At 40.3% G+C, this 14,510-nt stretch overlaps 1 protein-coding gene across 8 annotated transcripts in view; it reads left to right on the plus strand.

The window, feature by feature from the left end:
• The window catches only part of sun1b (Sad1 and UNC84 domain containing 1b), a 44,332-nt gene extending 30,198 nt beyond the window's left edge, over positions 1–14,134 (plus strand). For 3 of the 8 annotated variants that reach the window (XM_049562512.1, XM_049562513.1, XM_049562514.1), the window contains exons 7-22: positions 354–437; positions 2,875–2,985; positions 3,120–3,239; positions 3,372–3,465; positions 4,242–4,300; positions 4,668–4,870; positions 7,138–7,413; positions 7,505–7,597; positions 8,073–8,164; positions 8,292–8,436; positions 8,707–9,021; positions 9,157–9,241; positions 10,467–10,582; positions 11,595–11,762; positions 11,844–11,936; positions 12,026–14,091. In XM_049562512.1, the coding sequence (XP_049418469.1) occupies positions 354–437; positions 2,875–2,985; positions 3,120–3,239; positions 3,372–3,465; positions 4,242–4,300; positions 4,668–4,870; positions 7,138–7,413; positions 7,505–7,597; positions 8,073–8,164; positions 8,292–8,436; positions 8,707–9,021; positions 9,157–9,241; positions 10,467–10,582; positions 11,595–11,762; positions 11,844–11,936; positions 12,026–12,142 (2,171 nt within the window). In that variant the 3' untranslated portion in view covers positions 12,143–14,091. Of the gene's footprint in view, positions 1–353; positions 438–2,874; positions 2,986–3,119; positions 3,240–3,371; positions 3,466–4,241; positions 4,301–4,667; positions 4,871–7,137; positions 7,414–7,504; positions 7,598–8,072; positions 8,165–8,291; positions 8,437–8,706; positions 9,022–9,156; positions 9,242–10,466; positions 10,583–11,594; positions 11,763–11,843; positions 11,937–12,025 lie in introns of all 8 variants that reach the window. The other 5 variants (XM_049562515.1, XM_049562510.1, XM_049562511.1 and 2 more) reach the window with 4 other exon arrangements.
• The last annotated feature ends 376 nt before the right edge of the window (positions 14,135–14,510 follow it).

Genomic DNA, 14,510 nt, shown 5'->3' on the forward strand with positions numbered 1-14,510 from the left:
AAGAGACACCATTACTCCTACCTCTTGAAAAAATCTGCAGTTTTCATGTTTCAAATTGTGCAAGGTCAGTTTTATTTCTAGTGTCCTCCTGACTTAAGCTGGTTCTCTCACAGCTGCAGAAGAATTCATCAACTCTCATTTCTTTATTCTCGTTTCCAGCAGTTGCCACCGTGTCTCCTCTTAAACTGTTTTCATCTCTGTCCTCATTTTTCTCACAATGACATCGAGCTCCTCCGCTGTCAAATTGGTGACATGCGCATTTACTCTTCTTCGTCCGTTGTTCACTTCGTCACAATTTTCTCACGCGCCGTGTTTTTTGTTATGTAAATAATCATGTTGTTTGTATGTTACAGCTCACTCAAGTTTCTGTGGAAGCATGAACGTGAAGGATCTGGTGACTGAAGATGCTTCACATCTTAATCTCAATGGTTCCCTGTGTAAGCAGACACACAAAACACACACATTTTCTCTTTCTCTACACGCGGTACGTTTTCTTGTGGAAGCCGTGATTGACGGAGTTAATCATATGCGTGACCTATTTTAGGACCAGGGAGCAGAGGTTGTGTGAACTGCTCTAACCAGTCAGCAGCCTGTTGACCATTGTGACCTGCAGACACTTGTCTTTCAGTCAAGTTAGTCCTCCAGATCTGTTTCAAGCAACCATTTTAAAACCAAAATTTTAAAATAAATTAACTTCAGGTTAACAGCCCACTTAGTTAAACAACTTAGTTTAGTTCTTAATTTGCACTTAAAGTATAAAAACACATAACAGAGATTAAAGCTGTAGTTTTTTGATACTGTCACTATATTGACACGGCAATAACTGAGACAGATAATTGGTGAAATCGTAATATTTGCCCTCTGATGGCATTACCATACGTGAATGAAAACAACCAGTTAGAGGCAGGGAGTCTTTAACGCAGCTGTTAGTAGCCCTTTTTGTTTTTAGATTGCACTAAAGGCCTGCGACAAAGTCCCTTCTTCATGCCCCCTTGCATTTTTACACAGAACCAAACAATGGCGGCATCATGCTGCTCGAGTGTGTGATTTATGTATTTATTTTCGACAGCAGTTTACAAAGCAAAACATAAAATATGAAAAGCAGTATTTTCTCTTGCTGTTGACTGGTCTTTTGTATGATACCTCTACAAAATCAGGTCTTAAAGGGATAGTGCACCCAAAAATGAAAATTCAGCCATTATCTACTCACCCTCATGCCGATGGAGGCTCAGGTGAAGTTTTAGAGTCCTCACAACACTTGCAGAGATCCCAGGGGACAGGGGGTAGCAACACAACTCCACCTAATGCAGGCTGACAGCGCCCCAGATTCAAATGAAATTCAATTGAAACCACAAGATATCGCCATACTGCTCGTCCGTAGTGATCCAAGTGAGGCTAAAAACAGAGTTTAAATGACGTTTTTCCAAACAACTTTTTATGTCGGGGCTTCAGGACACTTGGATCACTGTGGACGAGCAGTATGGAGATATTATGTGGTTTCATTTATGTGTTTTTGGACGTTTGAATCTTGGGCGCTGTCAGCCTCCATTAGGTGGAGTTGTGTTGCTACTCCCTCTCCCCTTGGATCTCCGCAAGTGATGTGAGGACTCTAAAACTTCACCTGAGCCTCCCTCGGCATATGGGTGAGTAGATAATGGCTGAATTTTCATGTCTGGGTGCACTATCCCTTTAAGGGTCTTGCAAATTTCACCCACTTCGCCCAGTAATGAACACATTTTTCTGAGGACAGAAAGAAAAAGTAATCTTTTCCATAACATAAATATCACTTACAATATCTGTCCACTCCTCTAAAGTGGGGGGCTCAGGAAGCAACCAGCGCCTTGTGAGGGCTTTCCTGCAAGCAGATATCAAAATACCAACATATATTTGTCAGAATACTTGGCCCTAAAATCCATACCTCCTAAAAATAATGGAGAAAATTGCAAAGGAAGATCAGTATTAAGTATCTTTTTTGGTGGTCTATGAATTTCTGTCCAGAAAGGTGTGATCACTGGACACTCCCAGAATACATGCCAGTGATTGGCTTCCTGAAACCCACACTGTCTCCAGCACTCGGCATCCCCTCCAGCGATATGTGCTTTCTGTGGAGTGTGTGATTTTAGACAGCATCGCGGCATTGCAGAAGCAAAAAAGAGATGAGGGTTGTGACATTTTGCACAGCGGCATTTGCCTTTAGTGTGACATATAACATATGTGTCAACGGCACTTTATAAACAATTACAATGCCATAACATGCTAACATGGTTCTCACAGCGTTCTCATTTGTTAACATTTGGAGGTGTAAGCTGTTTTTCAGAACAGATTTTGCTTTTAAGAAGTGATGGGCACAAAATCGGCCATCTCCAAAAGTGCTGGGGTCGTGTCCCCAGTGACCGCAGTGTAAATGACACCTATGTTTTTAGCTGTCAGTGTTGTTAACACACACACATGTGTATCATACATGCAAGTGGCTCTCTTGTGTTTTTTTATTATATACATTTATTTTAGGGTGTTTTCACACTTGGTCCTTTTCAGCCCTCTTAAAGGGACTCAGAGCAGTGACTCAGCATTTTTTGCACATATGTGAACACTCCAGGAGAGCTCAGACTCCTCTGAATGTGGTCTGAGTTCGGTTCACTGTGGTTCACTTAACATGTGCCTAGTCTACATGTGAAAACACCCTTAGTGTTTCTGATTCATTTTCTGTTTTAATTTCTGTTGCGGTCATTATTCCCAGAATTGCATCATGCTGTGTTTTTTTTGTTGTTGTTTTTTTTTGTATTTGCTTGTCAGCCATCCTAATGTCATTCATCCAAACATGCTTTGTTTTTGTGTCTTCTGTTTGCCTGCCATCCATCATTTTGGCGCACACAGGCGATGACTGTAAAGGGAAGCAGCACTCAGAGACACACACCGTCCTTCTTACACAGTCCTCCAGGCCCCGACGCCTGGTGGGGGCACTGTGGAGCGTCCTAGCTTACACAGGTTAACCAGCCCTTTACTTATGTTCATGACAGCCTGTAAATATACTGTTACAAGGATATGTTCAGTACTGATGAGTCTATAAGTCAGCTAGTCATGCTGCAATTAAGTTTTCCCTCTTTCACTTTATCCTCTAGGTCACTGCCTCCTCCAGCCAGGTTACTGTGTGGTGAGAGCAGGCAAAGCGCTGGGATCAGGGGTTGGGACAGTGGTGCAGAGGCTGCTCTCACTGTTCTGGATGCTCCTGGCAGCTCCAGGTTGGTGCCGCTTTTTTTATCCTCATCACTGATGTGTCTATTCTGCTTCTGCTTTTGGCAGCACGGTCAGATTGTGCTCTCATCCTCGGTCCGTATGTGTTTTTTGTTTTTTTACATATTCAATCTGCCCAGTGAAGGCAGGCAGGGGACTTCTGTGGTTTCTCGCAGCAGGATGGTACCAGCTGGTGTCTCTCATGTCTCTCCTCAACGTCTTCTTTCTGACACGGTAAGAGCTCTTGCCCCATTATCTCTCTCAACCTTCAGGTGTCGCAAAACACAGGAGAGAGAATCTGACATTTTTATCAGCTACGTTGTTTTAAAAATATTGGCGCAGCTGTATTTTGTATCAAATGGCTGTGTAAGGGGTCACTCGTAGTGATCAGCCAGAAGAGTTACAGCTAGAGTTGGGATGATTTCTGTTTTGCCGGTTTGGTCTGGTGTACAAGTTTAAACCAGTTTATATCTGTGCAACCCGACTGAACCCATATTTGTTATTATGACACATTCAGGTAAATTCTAAAGTAGCTTACTATTCCTTCTTTTCAGACTTTCTAGAAGGAAGTAGCAACAATCATTTAAAAAACGTTGGGTTTTAGTATTTAGTATGATGAATGAAGTAAAGATAGATCTATCTATTAAAGATCCTGCTGGCACTATGTAAAAAAGACAAATACAAAATACAGGTATGTACCATATATGACACCTTTAAATGAGGAAAATTTGTCTTATGTCCTCGTAAACATCTTGTAAACGTCTTTTTTCCTATGTACTGCTTTTCTTTTTTCTTATTCTTGTCTTTTCTTCCAGAATGTAAAAAGTGTTCATAAATAAAAAGTATTAAAAAAATATATATCGTATACTAAAAGATCGATACATGGCGTCCATGTATCGATAAAATGTTGAGTAGTTTTGAATCATAAAGGTTTTTGTCTTTTTGACTTGTCACCATGTTCCCCTGTCAGCTGTGTTTTTACCTGACCAGGGTTTGACTCTGTGTTTCAGATGCCTTCCCAAACTTTGGAAGCTGCTGCTGCTCCTTTTGCCCCTGTTGCTCCTCCTTGGTGAGTTCATAAGAAGTGTGCTCTTCCTTTATCACCAGTGTAACCCATTTAGTGAGCACACAAGGAGAAACATCGGTCTATAGAGGCAGTAGGTGTCCTAACCAGCACGCCTCCCCAGAGTATGCTGCAAATCCAGCATAGGATTCAGGTCAGACTTTCTGGGCTCCTCATGAGTTACTGCACTCTGTGGTTCAGCAGGACTACGCACCAAAAGACATTTATTTATTTATTTATTTTCTGGTTACTTGGTGAACCATGTATTCTTTTACATACTTGTCCCTTTAATCCTAGATTTTATTTACTTGAAATCATTTTCAAGGGAGATAAAATTGTGGTTGAATTTTCACCATCTGTTGTCTTTATGCAGCTTTATGGTTGTGGGGTCCGTCCACTGCTGCCCTGCTCGCCTACCTCCCAGCCATAAACCTAACCGAGTGGCGTCCTGCATCCCCCCTCACCCTCCTGTCTAGCTTGGTGCCAGCTTCTGCTCCAGCTCCTGCCTCAGTCCCCGTCCCTGCACCAGAGACTCCAGTGGAGCTGACCCCAGCCACCCCAGTCTCACAGGCACCAGTAAGATACAGAGATGAAACTCTGAAGAGCACTAAATAATTATTAGCCAGCAATGAGTGATTGTGAGTGTGTGTGTGTGTGTGTGTGTGTGTGTGTGTGTGTGTGTGTGTGTGTGTGTGTGTGTGTGTGTAAAAAAAAAATAAAAAAAATAAATAAAAAAATACATTTTCTAATGACCACAGAATAGTTGCCCTGCACACAGACACTGTATTTTAGAAATAAACAATGCCCATCAGGGCTAGGCAATGTGGCTTATGAATTATATCATGATATTTGTAGGCTATATGTGAATGCACAGTTTTATGTATTTTGAAATCTCCTTTATACTGTAGACTACTAAAATATTACACTACCAAATAAACTACTGTTGCAATTAAGTTACATAAGGTAGCTACTGTTATAATAAAGTTAAATAAACCTCTTGTGCAATAAAGTTAAATAAAGTATTGTTATGATCAAGTTGAATAAAGACCTGTTAAAATAAAGTTGAATAAAGTACTGTTACAATAAATCTAAATAGACATCTTATACATTAAGTTAAACAAAGTAGTGTTATAATAAAGTTAAATAAAGTGCTGTTATAAGAAAGGTAAATAAAGTATTGTAATAATAAATTTAAAGTATTGTTAAAATAAAGTCAAAGTATTGTTATAATTAAGTTAAATAAAATGCTGTTATAATAAAGTTAAAGTATTGTTATAATAAAGTTAAATAATGTACTGTTTTAATGAAGTGCTGTTATAATAAAGTTAAATAAAGTATTGTTATAATAAAGCTAAATAAAGTACTGTTTTAATAAATAAAGTACTGTTATGATAAAGTTAAATAAAGTACTGTTTTAATAAAGTTAAATAAAGTACTGTTATAATAAAGTTAAAGTACTGTTATGATAAAGTTAAATAAAGTACTGTTTTAATAAGGTTAAATAAAGTACTGTTATGATAAAGTTAAATAAAGTACTGTTTTAAAAAAATAAAGTATTATAAAAAAGTTAAATGAAGTACTGTTTTAATAAATAAAGTAGTGTTATAAAAAAGTTAAAGTACTGTTATAATAAATAAAGTACTGTTATGATAAAGTTAAATAAAGTACTGTTTTAATAAAGTGCTGTTATAATAAAGTCAGATAAAGTATTGTTATAATTAAGTTAAAGTAATGTTATAATAAAGTTAAATAAAGTACTGTTTTAATAAAGTACTGTTATGATAAAGTTAAATAAAGTACTGTTATAATAAAGTTAAATAAAGTACTGTTATAATAAAGTTAAAGTACTGTTATGATAAAGTTAAATAAAGTACTGTTTTAATAAGGTTAAATAAAGTACTGTTATGATAAAGTTAAATAAAGTACTGTTTTAAAAAAATAAAGTATTATAAAAAAGTTAAATGAAGTACTGTTTTAATAAATAAAGTAGTGTTATAAAAAAGTTAAAGTACTGTTATAATAAATAAAGTACTGTTATGATAAAGTTAAATAAAGTACTGTTTTAATAAAGTGCTGTTACAATAAAGTCAGATAAAGTATTGTTATAATTAAGTTAAAGTAATGTTATAATAAAGTTAAATAAAGTACTGTTTTAATAAATAAAGTAGTGTTATAAAAAAGTTAAATAAAGTACTGTTTTAATAAATAAAGTAGTGTTATAATAAAGTTAAATGAAGTACTGTTTTAATAAATAAAGTGCTGTTATAATAAAGTTAAAGTATTGTTATAATGAAATAAATCAAAGTGGAACCACGGGTGCTTTTATTCCTAAGGACTTGTCTTGGGTTAGAAGTGTTGATGTTTCTGCTGTGAACTCGAAGCTCCTGGTCAGCAGTTAGCAGACAGTCAAACTGTGACCGTGGCACCGTTAAATATGACAGGTCACTGGTGCACTGGTGCTCCATGGTCGCAAAATGTGACTAAATAGTGGCAGTGTGGAGCCGTGCAGATACAAAAACAAGTGCCTCACCTGCTCACAGAAGAGAGTGACTTGAGGAGTGTGTATGACATATACGTTTTGTTTTTTTTTTCTTTTTGTTTCTGCGAGGGGGAGAGAGCCACAGGGGGGTGGCTTAAAAAAATGACGTGACAATTTGCAGTCATTGTTTGCGATATAGTAATTCCATACATCCCACATGGAACAAGCTGCAAAACATCGAGTGTAACTGATATATCGCCCACCCCTAATGCCACTGTGTGTCTGGTACAATGCAGCGCTGTCTTGGAGTCACCACAAATTTGTAACTTATTTTTCTTCATCTATTCCCATTTCGCCTCCACAGCCAGTCCTCCCCCCTGTGGCGGTCTCTGGTGTGGATTTGGAGCGACTGGAGCGTGTGGAGCGGCAGCTAGCCCTGCTGTGGGAGCGAGTCCAGCAGGGTGACCAGAAACAGGAGCAGCATCACGGGGACGTTATGGGTCTCTACAGCACCCTGAAGGAGCAGCTCCACACTCAGACAGATAGGGAGAGCCTGGGACTGTGGGTGTCCTCCCTGCTGGAGCAGAGACTCGGCGTGTTACGGGGAGAGCTGGAGCAGGAGAACACACAGAGAGCACAGGTAAGTAGATGAGGATACGTGTCAAGGGAAGTTCTGATTAAAAAGCTGACATGTGTCTCACATACTTTATCTTTATCCGTGCTCCGTGCAGAGTGCAGAGCAGCAGAAACAGCACCAGGAGGATCAGGCGACACGGCTGGCTGAATTAGAATTGCTGCTCAAGACTCTGAATGCAAAGACCCAGGTACAATTGCAATGTTATTCAAATGCCTAATTGTCAATTACTGAGTTAGCCATAAAATATATAATTAAAGCTGCCAAATAATAAAGATAAAGGCAAACAAGCACAATAATCTATAATCGAGTACATAATGCAAGAGTAGCGGTCAGATGGTAAACATTAACAAGGAACATGTATTCATACAAAGACTGCAGTCTAATTATTAACTACAAAAGCTGTCATAATAGCATGAAATGATGAGACACATACCGAAGAGACAACAAGCGATAAAAACACAAAAGAAAATCCTGACAGGCTCAGACATGAACAGGTATGAAGGCAGATCTGGTTGTTTGTGTCAGGATTTAAGTACGTACACAAAGGAACAGTGGTGCTGTATCAAATGGGTGTGTGTTCCCAGGAAAATCTCATTGTTGTTTTAGGTTGCATTTTCTGTGCTATTTTCAGTCATCCTCCTTATGCGTGATATTTGTTGTAGGAGGTGCAACAGAAACAGCAGCGGTATGAGCACGAGAAGCAGGAGAGAGAGAAGGTGGTTGTCACTACAGCAGCGGACACAGTTCCTGTCAGGTACAAAAACCAGAGAGAAATACTGAACCTTGAAATTCACATTGCTTTTTTTTATTATATATTCCCATTTTGTGAGAATATTCTCCCAGATAAAGGCACCTCACATGTGGATCTGTCTTTCACTCAGTGTGGGAGTGAAGCAGGAGGAACATGACGCTCTGCTGGCGGAGGTGCAGAGGCTTGAGGTGGAGCTGGGCAAAATTAGACAGGACCTGCAGGGCGTTCTGGGATGCAAGGGCAAGTGTGAGCAGTTGGACACACTGCAGGAGACGGTAAGTAACACAAGTACTGACTTATCTTTGGGCTTTAAAGGAGCTGTATGCAGCATTCAGAGCATTAATGTACCAGCAAAGAACTATTTGCTATGTAAAGAGATAGTGGAGTAATGGCATCCAGAGCAGAGAACAAAGTCACACTCCTTTTGTTTGCTCTAAATGTCACATACAGCTCCTTTAATTTGTCCTTACTGTGCAGATTAGTAATTTACTTTTCCTGTCATCCAGATCAGTCATTCATTTGATTCTTGTGCACCCTTGTCCCAGATATCAGCCCAAGTGTCCTCCCAGGTGCGTAAGGAGTTGCAGACCCTGTTCTTTGGCAGTGGTGGACCGGGACAGGAGCAGGGAGAGGTGCCCGAGTCTCTGATCCTCTGGCTGTCCCAGCGCTACGTGAGCACTCCCGACCTGCAGGCCTCCCTGTCCTCACTGGAGCTGAGCATCCTGAGAAATGTTTCCCTGCAGCTGGAGCTGAACCGGGCCCAAACTGTGGGTGAGGCCGAGGCCCAAGCTAAGACCATTGTTCAGACAGTAACCGGGACTGTCCAGCACACTGCTGCTGCTGAGGGAATGACGGAGGAGGTAATGAACATAAACTATCATCGCTGTGTATTTCTACCTCAGTTACATAATCTAAGATGAGCTCTTGTAAAAGATTTGTTTGCCTTGTGTTTGAGGCTCGTATTTAATCTTTAGCTCTTGTCGTTTCGACCTCAGCAAGTGAAGGTGATTGTTCAAAACGCTTTGAGGCTCTACTCCCAGGATCGAACAGGCTTGGTGGACTACGCCCTGGAGTCTGGAGGTAAGAAGCAAGCCTCACATTGATATCAGCGCCCATCCGTCTAAGTCAGTAGTTAACCCTATAATGGTCGGAAGGGATTAGCAAGATAGCTGCTCCATTACTCTGCACTTTGCTCTAATGTATGTCTCTTACGTAATGAGGGTGCAGGCATCAGTCAGGCTAGAGGACAACAGGGTATTAACAGCAAAAGCTCAGGCTCCATTGTCAGGCGTGTTATTGAGCAGGCTGTTGACCTATATGAGAGAGAGTAAGCATGGGTATTGAGCCTCACAGTTAAGACACACCCTATAATCACAACCACACTGGTGTGCTTTGAGCTGCACATCCCCATATGTCCGGTCTGTCGTTTTTAAAAAGAGAAGAAGTACTTGGAACTGTACACACAGACTGTGCAGCGTGATTGACCCTCAACTCCACAATCATTATTAAGTATATTAAAGAGACCAATTATTATTATTTTCTAATGTTTCAATGTCAAATGTTGATATTAAAGGTGGCCAGAGTTTAAAATAATGAAGTAAATGCAGGTAAAATCCCTGTAAGCACAAACCTCAGGCTTCAGGCTGCTCTGAATACTGTTTCCTACAGTATATTGTACTGTAGCTTCAAGCTGACGTCAGCTTGTAATGGATTTCTTTATATGGTCATCTGCTCTGTGCACGCTACTGAAAGTGCTTATATTATATAGGTGACACTGCTAAATGTAACTACAGCCCAATGTCAGGGAAATATGTAGTCTTGGCTGCTGATGTTGCTCATTTCTTCCGGGTTTTGAATCATATTCCTGTTGGCAGCTTGTGTTGAGAAGCTTTTATTGGTGATTTTTCACAGTAGATAGTTCCTCTACTCTCCGTTAATCATTCCCTGACTGCAGTCCTGGTCCAAAGACCCGGAAACACTGACCAGTCAGAGCAGACTGGGCTTTTTTAGAAGAGGGGCTTAAAGAGACAGGCACTAAAACACACCTTAAATGTCAACATGACAACTTCCATTAGATTTGATTTTATTTTCTGTCTTGCATGACACACGCATTAGTGATGACATGATTTTGAAGCACTAAAAAAATGTATGAATTTCAACCAGATTAGGTGAACTGTTAATACTCTGTGTCCTCACTTGGAGAAGGAAAGTGACGGAGCGTCGTTCCGTGCTCCAGCAGCACTACAGCCCTGAGTTTACAGCTTCCTCTCAACTTGTGTGTGTGTGTGTGTGTGTGTGTGTTCAGGTGGCAGCATCCTCAGCACTCGCTGCTCTGAGACATATGAGACCAAAACAGCCCTCATGAGTCTGTTCGGCCTGCCGCTCTGGTACTTCTCCCAGTCTCCACGTGTTGTCATCCAGGTGAGCCTCACCATGAGATATCCATTAGAGAAATGTCCATCTTATTGATTATGTGAAGTCAATTAGTTAAAGGATAGGTTTGCAATTTATCACATCTGTCAGGTGCCCATGTGAACTGGAGCAGGATTTATTCTTGTGCGGCAGACCCTATGCACATCGCCTATGCCATTGTGAGCATTTATACTTGTGCGGTGGTGTGTGCGTGTATATCTCTGCACTTACACCTCCAAAACACTAGTTGGTGGCGAAGCGCTGTAGAGTTTAGTCGATTCAAAACACACATTAAAAACACAATAAACATGGCCTAATAGAGACAATTTCAAACACAAGGACACAAATCAGCTTCACTATAACTCGCAGCATTCACAGACAAACACTTGTCTTTATCTGGACACATTTTCCCCACAAATACAACATGCTAACGTTATTAGCACAAGCCTATGGCATTTTACATAGGATAAATTAGCCTAGCAGCTAGCAGACATTTCCTCTACTCATATAAAATCGGGACAACAGCAACATGTAACAAAGGTAACGTTACAAAATTTTGCTCCATTACAACTCATAAGTTTCACCAACACAACAACTGTCTTATACTAATCATGTTTTCCAAACAAATACAACATGCTAACGTTATTAGCGCCAGCCTATGGCATTTTACATTGCATACATTAGCCTAGCGACGAGCGGAGATTTCCTCTGCTCATATGAAACTTGGATAAATCCCGAAGTATAAATCACACACGAGACTTAAAATGCTATTTTAGTGGAGGCTTTACTGTCTTCACAATTTATTGTTTCTTATCTCTGAAATAAATGTAAATAAAAGCTTTGTTTCCACTGAGGGAAATGGTGTCAGCTTACAAAATTGAACAGGTTTATGGTCGTCGTTGGTATATGAACTTTGAGTATTTAACCATTGTTGTTATTTCATTATTGAAATAATTAGTAGAAACACTACGCTACGCCACAAACTTATTTTGGCATTTCTCCCCTCACTTCTGCTCCTCAGCCCGATGTGTACCCAGGTAACTGCTGGGCGTTCAAAGGCTCTCAGGGTTACCTGGTGATCCGCTTGTCCCTGAGGATCCTGCCCACATCCTTCTGCGTGGAGCACATCCCCAAGGCCCTGTCACCGACTGGAAACATCACCAGTGCCCCACGCAACTTCACCGTTTTTGTAAGAAACATAGGAACATAAAGCCTCACAACTTGACACAGTGATGAAGGCCTGATGTCACTGATGTTTGTTTGCATACAGGGTCTAGATGATGAGTATCAGGAAGAGGGGAAGCTGCTGGGGCACTACATATACGAGGAAGATGGGGAGTCACTGCAAACCTTTCCTGTTATGGTAACTAAAGATGCACCTTCTAACGTGTAGAATAAAAATCTGTGTAATATCTATCAGCATATGTTGGATATCCCCCTCCTCTTTTTCAGGAGCAGAATGACAGAGCCTTCCAGATCATTGAGGTGCGGGTGCTGTCTAACTGGGGTCATCCAGAATACACCTGCATGTATCGCTTCAGAGTCCATGGAGAACCTCGGCCTCAGTGAACCAACCACGACCGTACACACTCATATATGACATATCACCCTATCTGTACATAGCTCTCGCCAACTTCTTTAAAGCAGAGGGGACTCGGCAGTACTCTTTTTGTACGAAAGACGTGAAAACGCTGAAGTTGTGGATTGTTAAAGGAATGTGTCCCGACTGAATCGTGAAATGTGTTTTGTAATATTGAAAGAATCACAGGAAAGTCTGTATGTGGACTGTCGGTGATCACAGAAGAAGAAAAGAACCACGGAAGAAGCTAAAACTCCCTGTCCCCTTTTCATAAAAAGGCCTCTTGCACTGAATCAGCCCTTGAGGGGCGACAGGCTCCACTGAGCGGACAAATCCATCCCACTCTTGTCACCTTCCACTCCTACAGGGAGGTGGACGCTTGAAATGGGGGGATTACAGACTCACCTCCACCATGTCCTCACACACTGCATCTCAGTCTTTGGTTTCTGTTCTCAATTCACGTCTATTCAACTCTGATTTCCTGTTAGTTTACTATTTTCAGGATCAAAGCCACCGCACCTTTCGCCTGCGACGCTGTCCAGGCATGTCACTCCCCTTGTCAAGTCACTGCAATGACTTTAACTGGGCTGATAGGGCAGCCTGCAGGACCGGACCACACTCACAGCGGGTGTTTACTGGACATTAGGGTTCACTACATTCAAGGCTCGGCATCGTGCATCCATAGCCATATTTCTTTGTTTTGGAACTGAACATGCTGCCTATGGACAGGCTCTGAATGTTTCCTCTAGTGGAGGCTCGATGCAAATCATCCTTTAACTTCACAGCAACACTATATAACCACTGACCTGAGCTCTGTGTGTTCAGACTATTCGGAGGCTATTCACTATGTACATTAGACAAAATATGTGTATGGTTATGGATGGATTCCAGGATTAATTCTAGCATGTAACTCTTCCCGAACCATACTCTTGACTTCTACATGCATCATGGGTTTTTACATGTGTGTCTCCTCTCTAAAGGTTTAAGTCCTGTAACAAGGTCTCAAATTACTAATGACTGATGTCAAAAGCTAAATAATAATCACTAATATTTAGCTTTCAACATCTCACTGTTGAACGCTAAATTATATAACTATTCCTGTAGGCAAGAGTGTGATTTTTCTTTTTCGTTTTATAAAGAGGGGACTCTGTCTGTCTCCTAGCTCAGTTCTAAACGTCCTCCTCATGTGGGCTCGCTCTATTCTGAAACCCTGAAGGAATGTAATCTGTATATTTCATTGTTGATAGCTGGTCCTTTATAATATCTGCTTTTATCAGTGTTGCTTTATATAAATCATCCTGTCATTATCATGATTAATATTGCGTTCCTACCATTATTTCTACTGTTACTCATCGTGTTGTTTTGCTTTTTGTTTTGTTTGGGGGGGGGGGGGTGATGTCAGGATGCACTGCAATGACTTGTTAGAGAAATGTTTGTGGCACAGGTCTTCACAATTTGTTTAAAAAAAAATGGCGGGTGTGTGTGTAGTCATTAATTTGGGTTGCAAATATGGGGAAGTCTAAAATGTTATGTACAAAAAATGTTTTGTTCACAATCTTATTTATTAACAAGTCAATTAGTGACTGCGAGATATGAGTTACTGCAATGTATATTTTGTCAAAAAGCTCTTCAGTGCATTTTGGAACCATCTTGGGACTTTTTTTTTTTTAAAGATAAATGGCTATTTTTGTTCAGTCATGAGATGACTTAACTGCTTTGGAATATATTCCAATAAAGACTTTAATTTTGAAAAACCTCTCTGAATAATATAACAATGGCTTAAGACTAAGATTGTTACGCTTTCCTCTGCAAAAAAGGCTTTAACCTTTGCTCTTTTATTATTGTAGAGAAAGTGCATTTCGCAATGCAGTATTATTTTTGGGTTGATCCTTTATTAAGAGCCAACAATAAAAGATCTGACATCATGAAGACTGAACTTTTTTATGGTAGAAGAGCTAAATTAGCACATCAGGGATCTAATTACATTTTTAGTGAAAGAGGCAAAATTAAGATCACAAGTGGTGTGAAACAAGAATCCCTTAAAATAATATTAATTACATTCTTATTTTAACAAAATGTTAGATTATGGTGTTTGGTGTGTGGTACAGTGATAGCTCTGTCTATTACTTTGAAAAGGTAGAAGGCCTTAACTAAGAAATTAAGCACACTGGGGTGCTGGTGGCTTAGTGGTAGAGCAGGCGCCCCATGTACAAGGCTGTTGCCACAGCGGCACAGGTTCGACTCCAGCCTGTGGTCCTTTGCTGCATGTCACTCCCTCTCTCTCTCCCCCTTTCACGCTTGTCTGTCCTATCCATTAAAGGCTAAAAAGCCCCAAAAAATATCTTAAAAAAAAAAAAA

Source organism: Epinephelus fuscoguttatus, linkage group LG19 (genome assembly GCF_011397635.1).
Source record: "Epinephelus fuscoguttatus linkage group LG19, E.fuscoguttatus.final_Chr_v1".
Taxonomy (NCBI): domain Eukaryota; kingdom Metazoa; phylum Chordata; class Actinopteri; order Perciformes; family Serranidae; genus Epinephelus; species Epinephelus fuscoguttatus.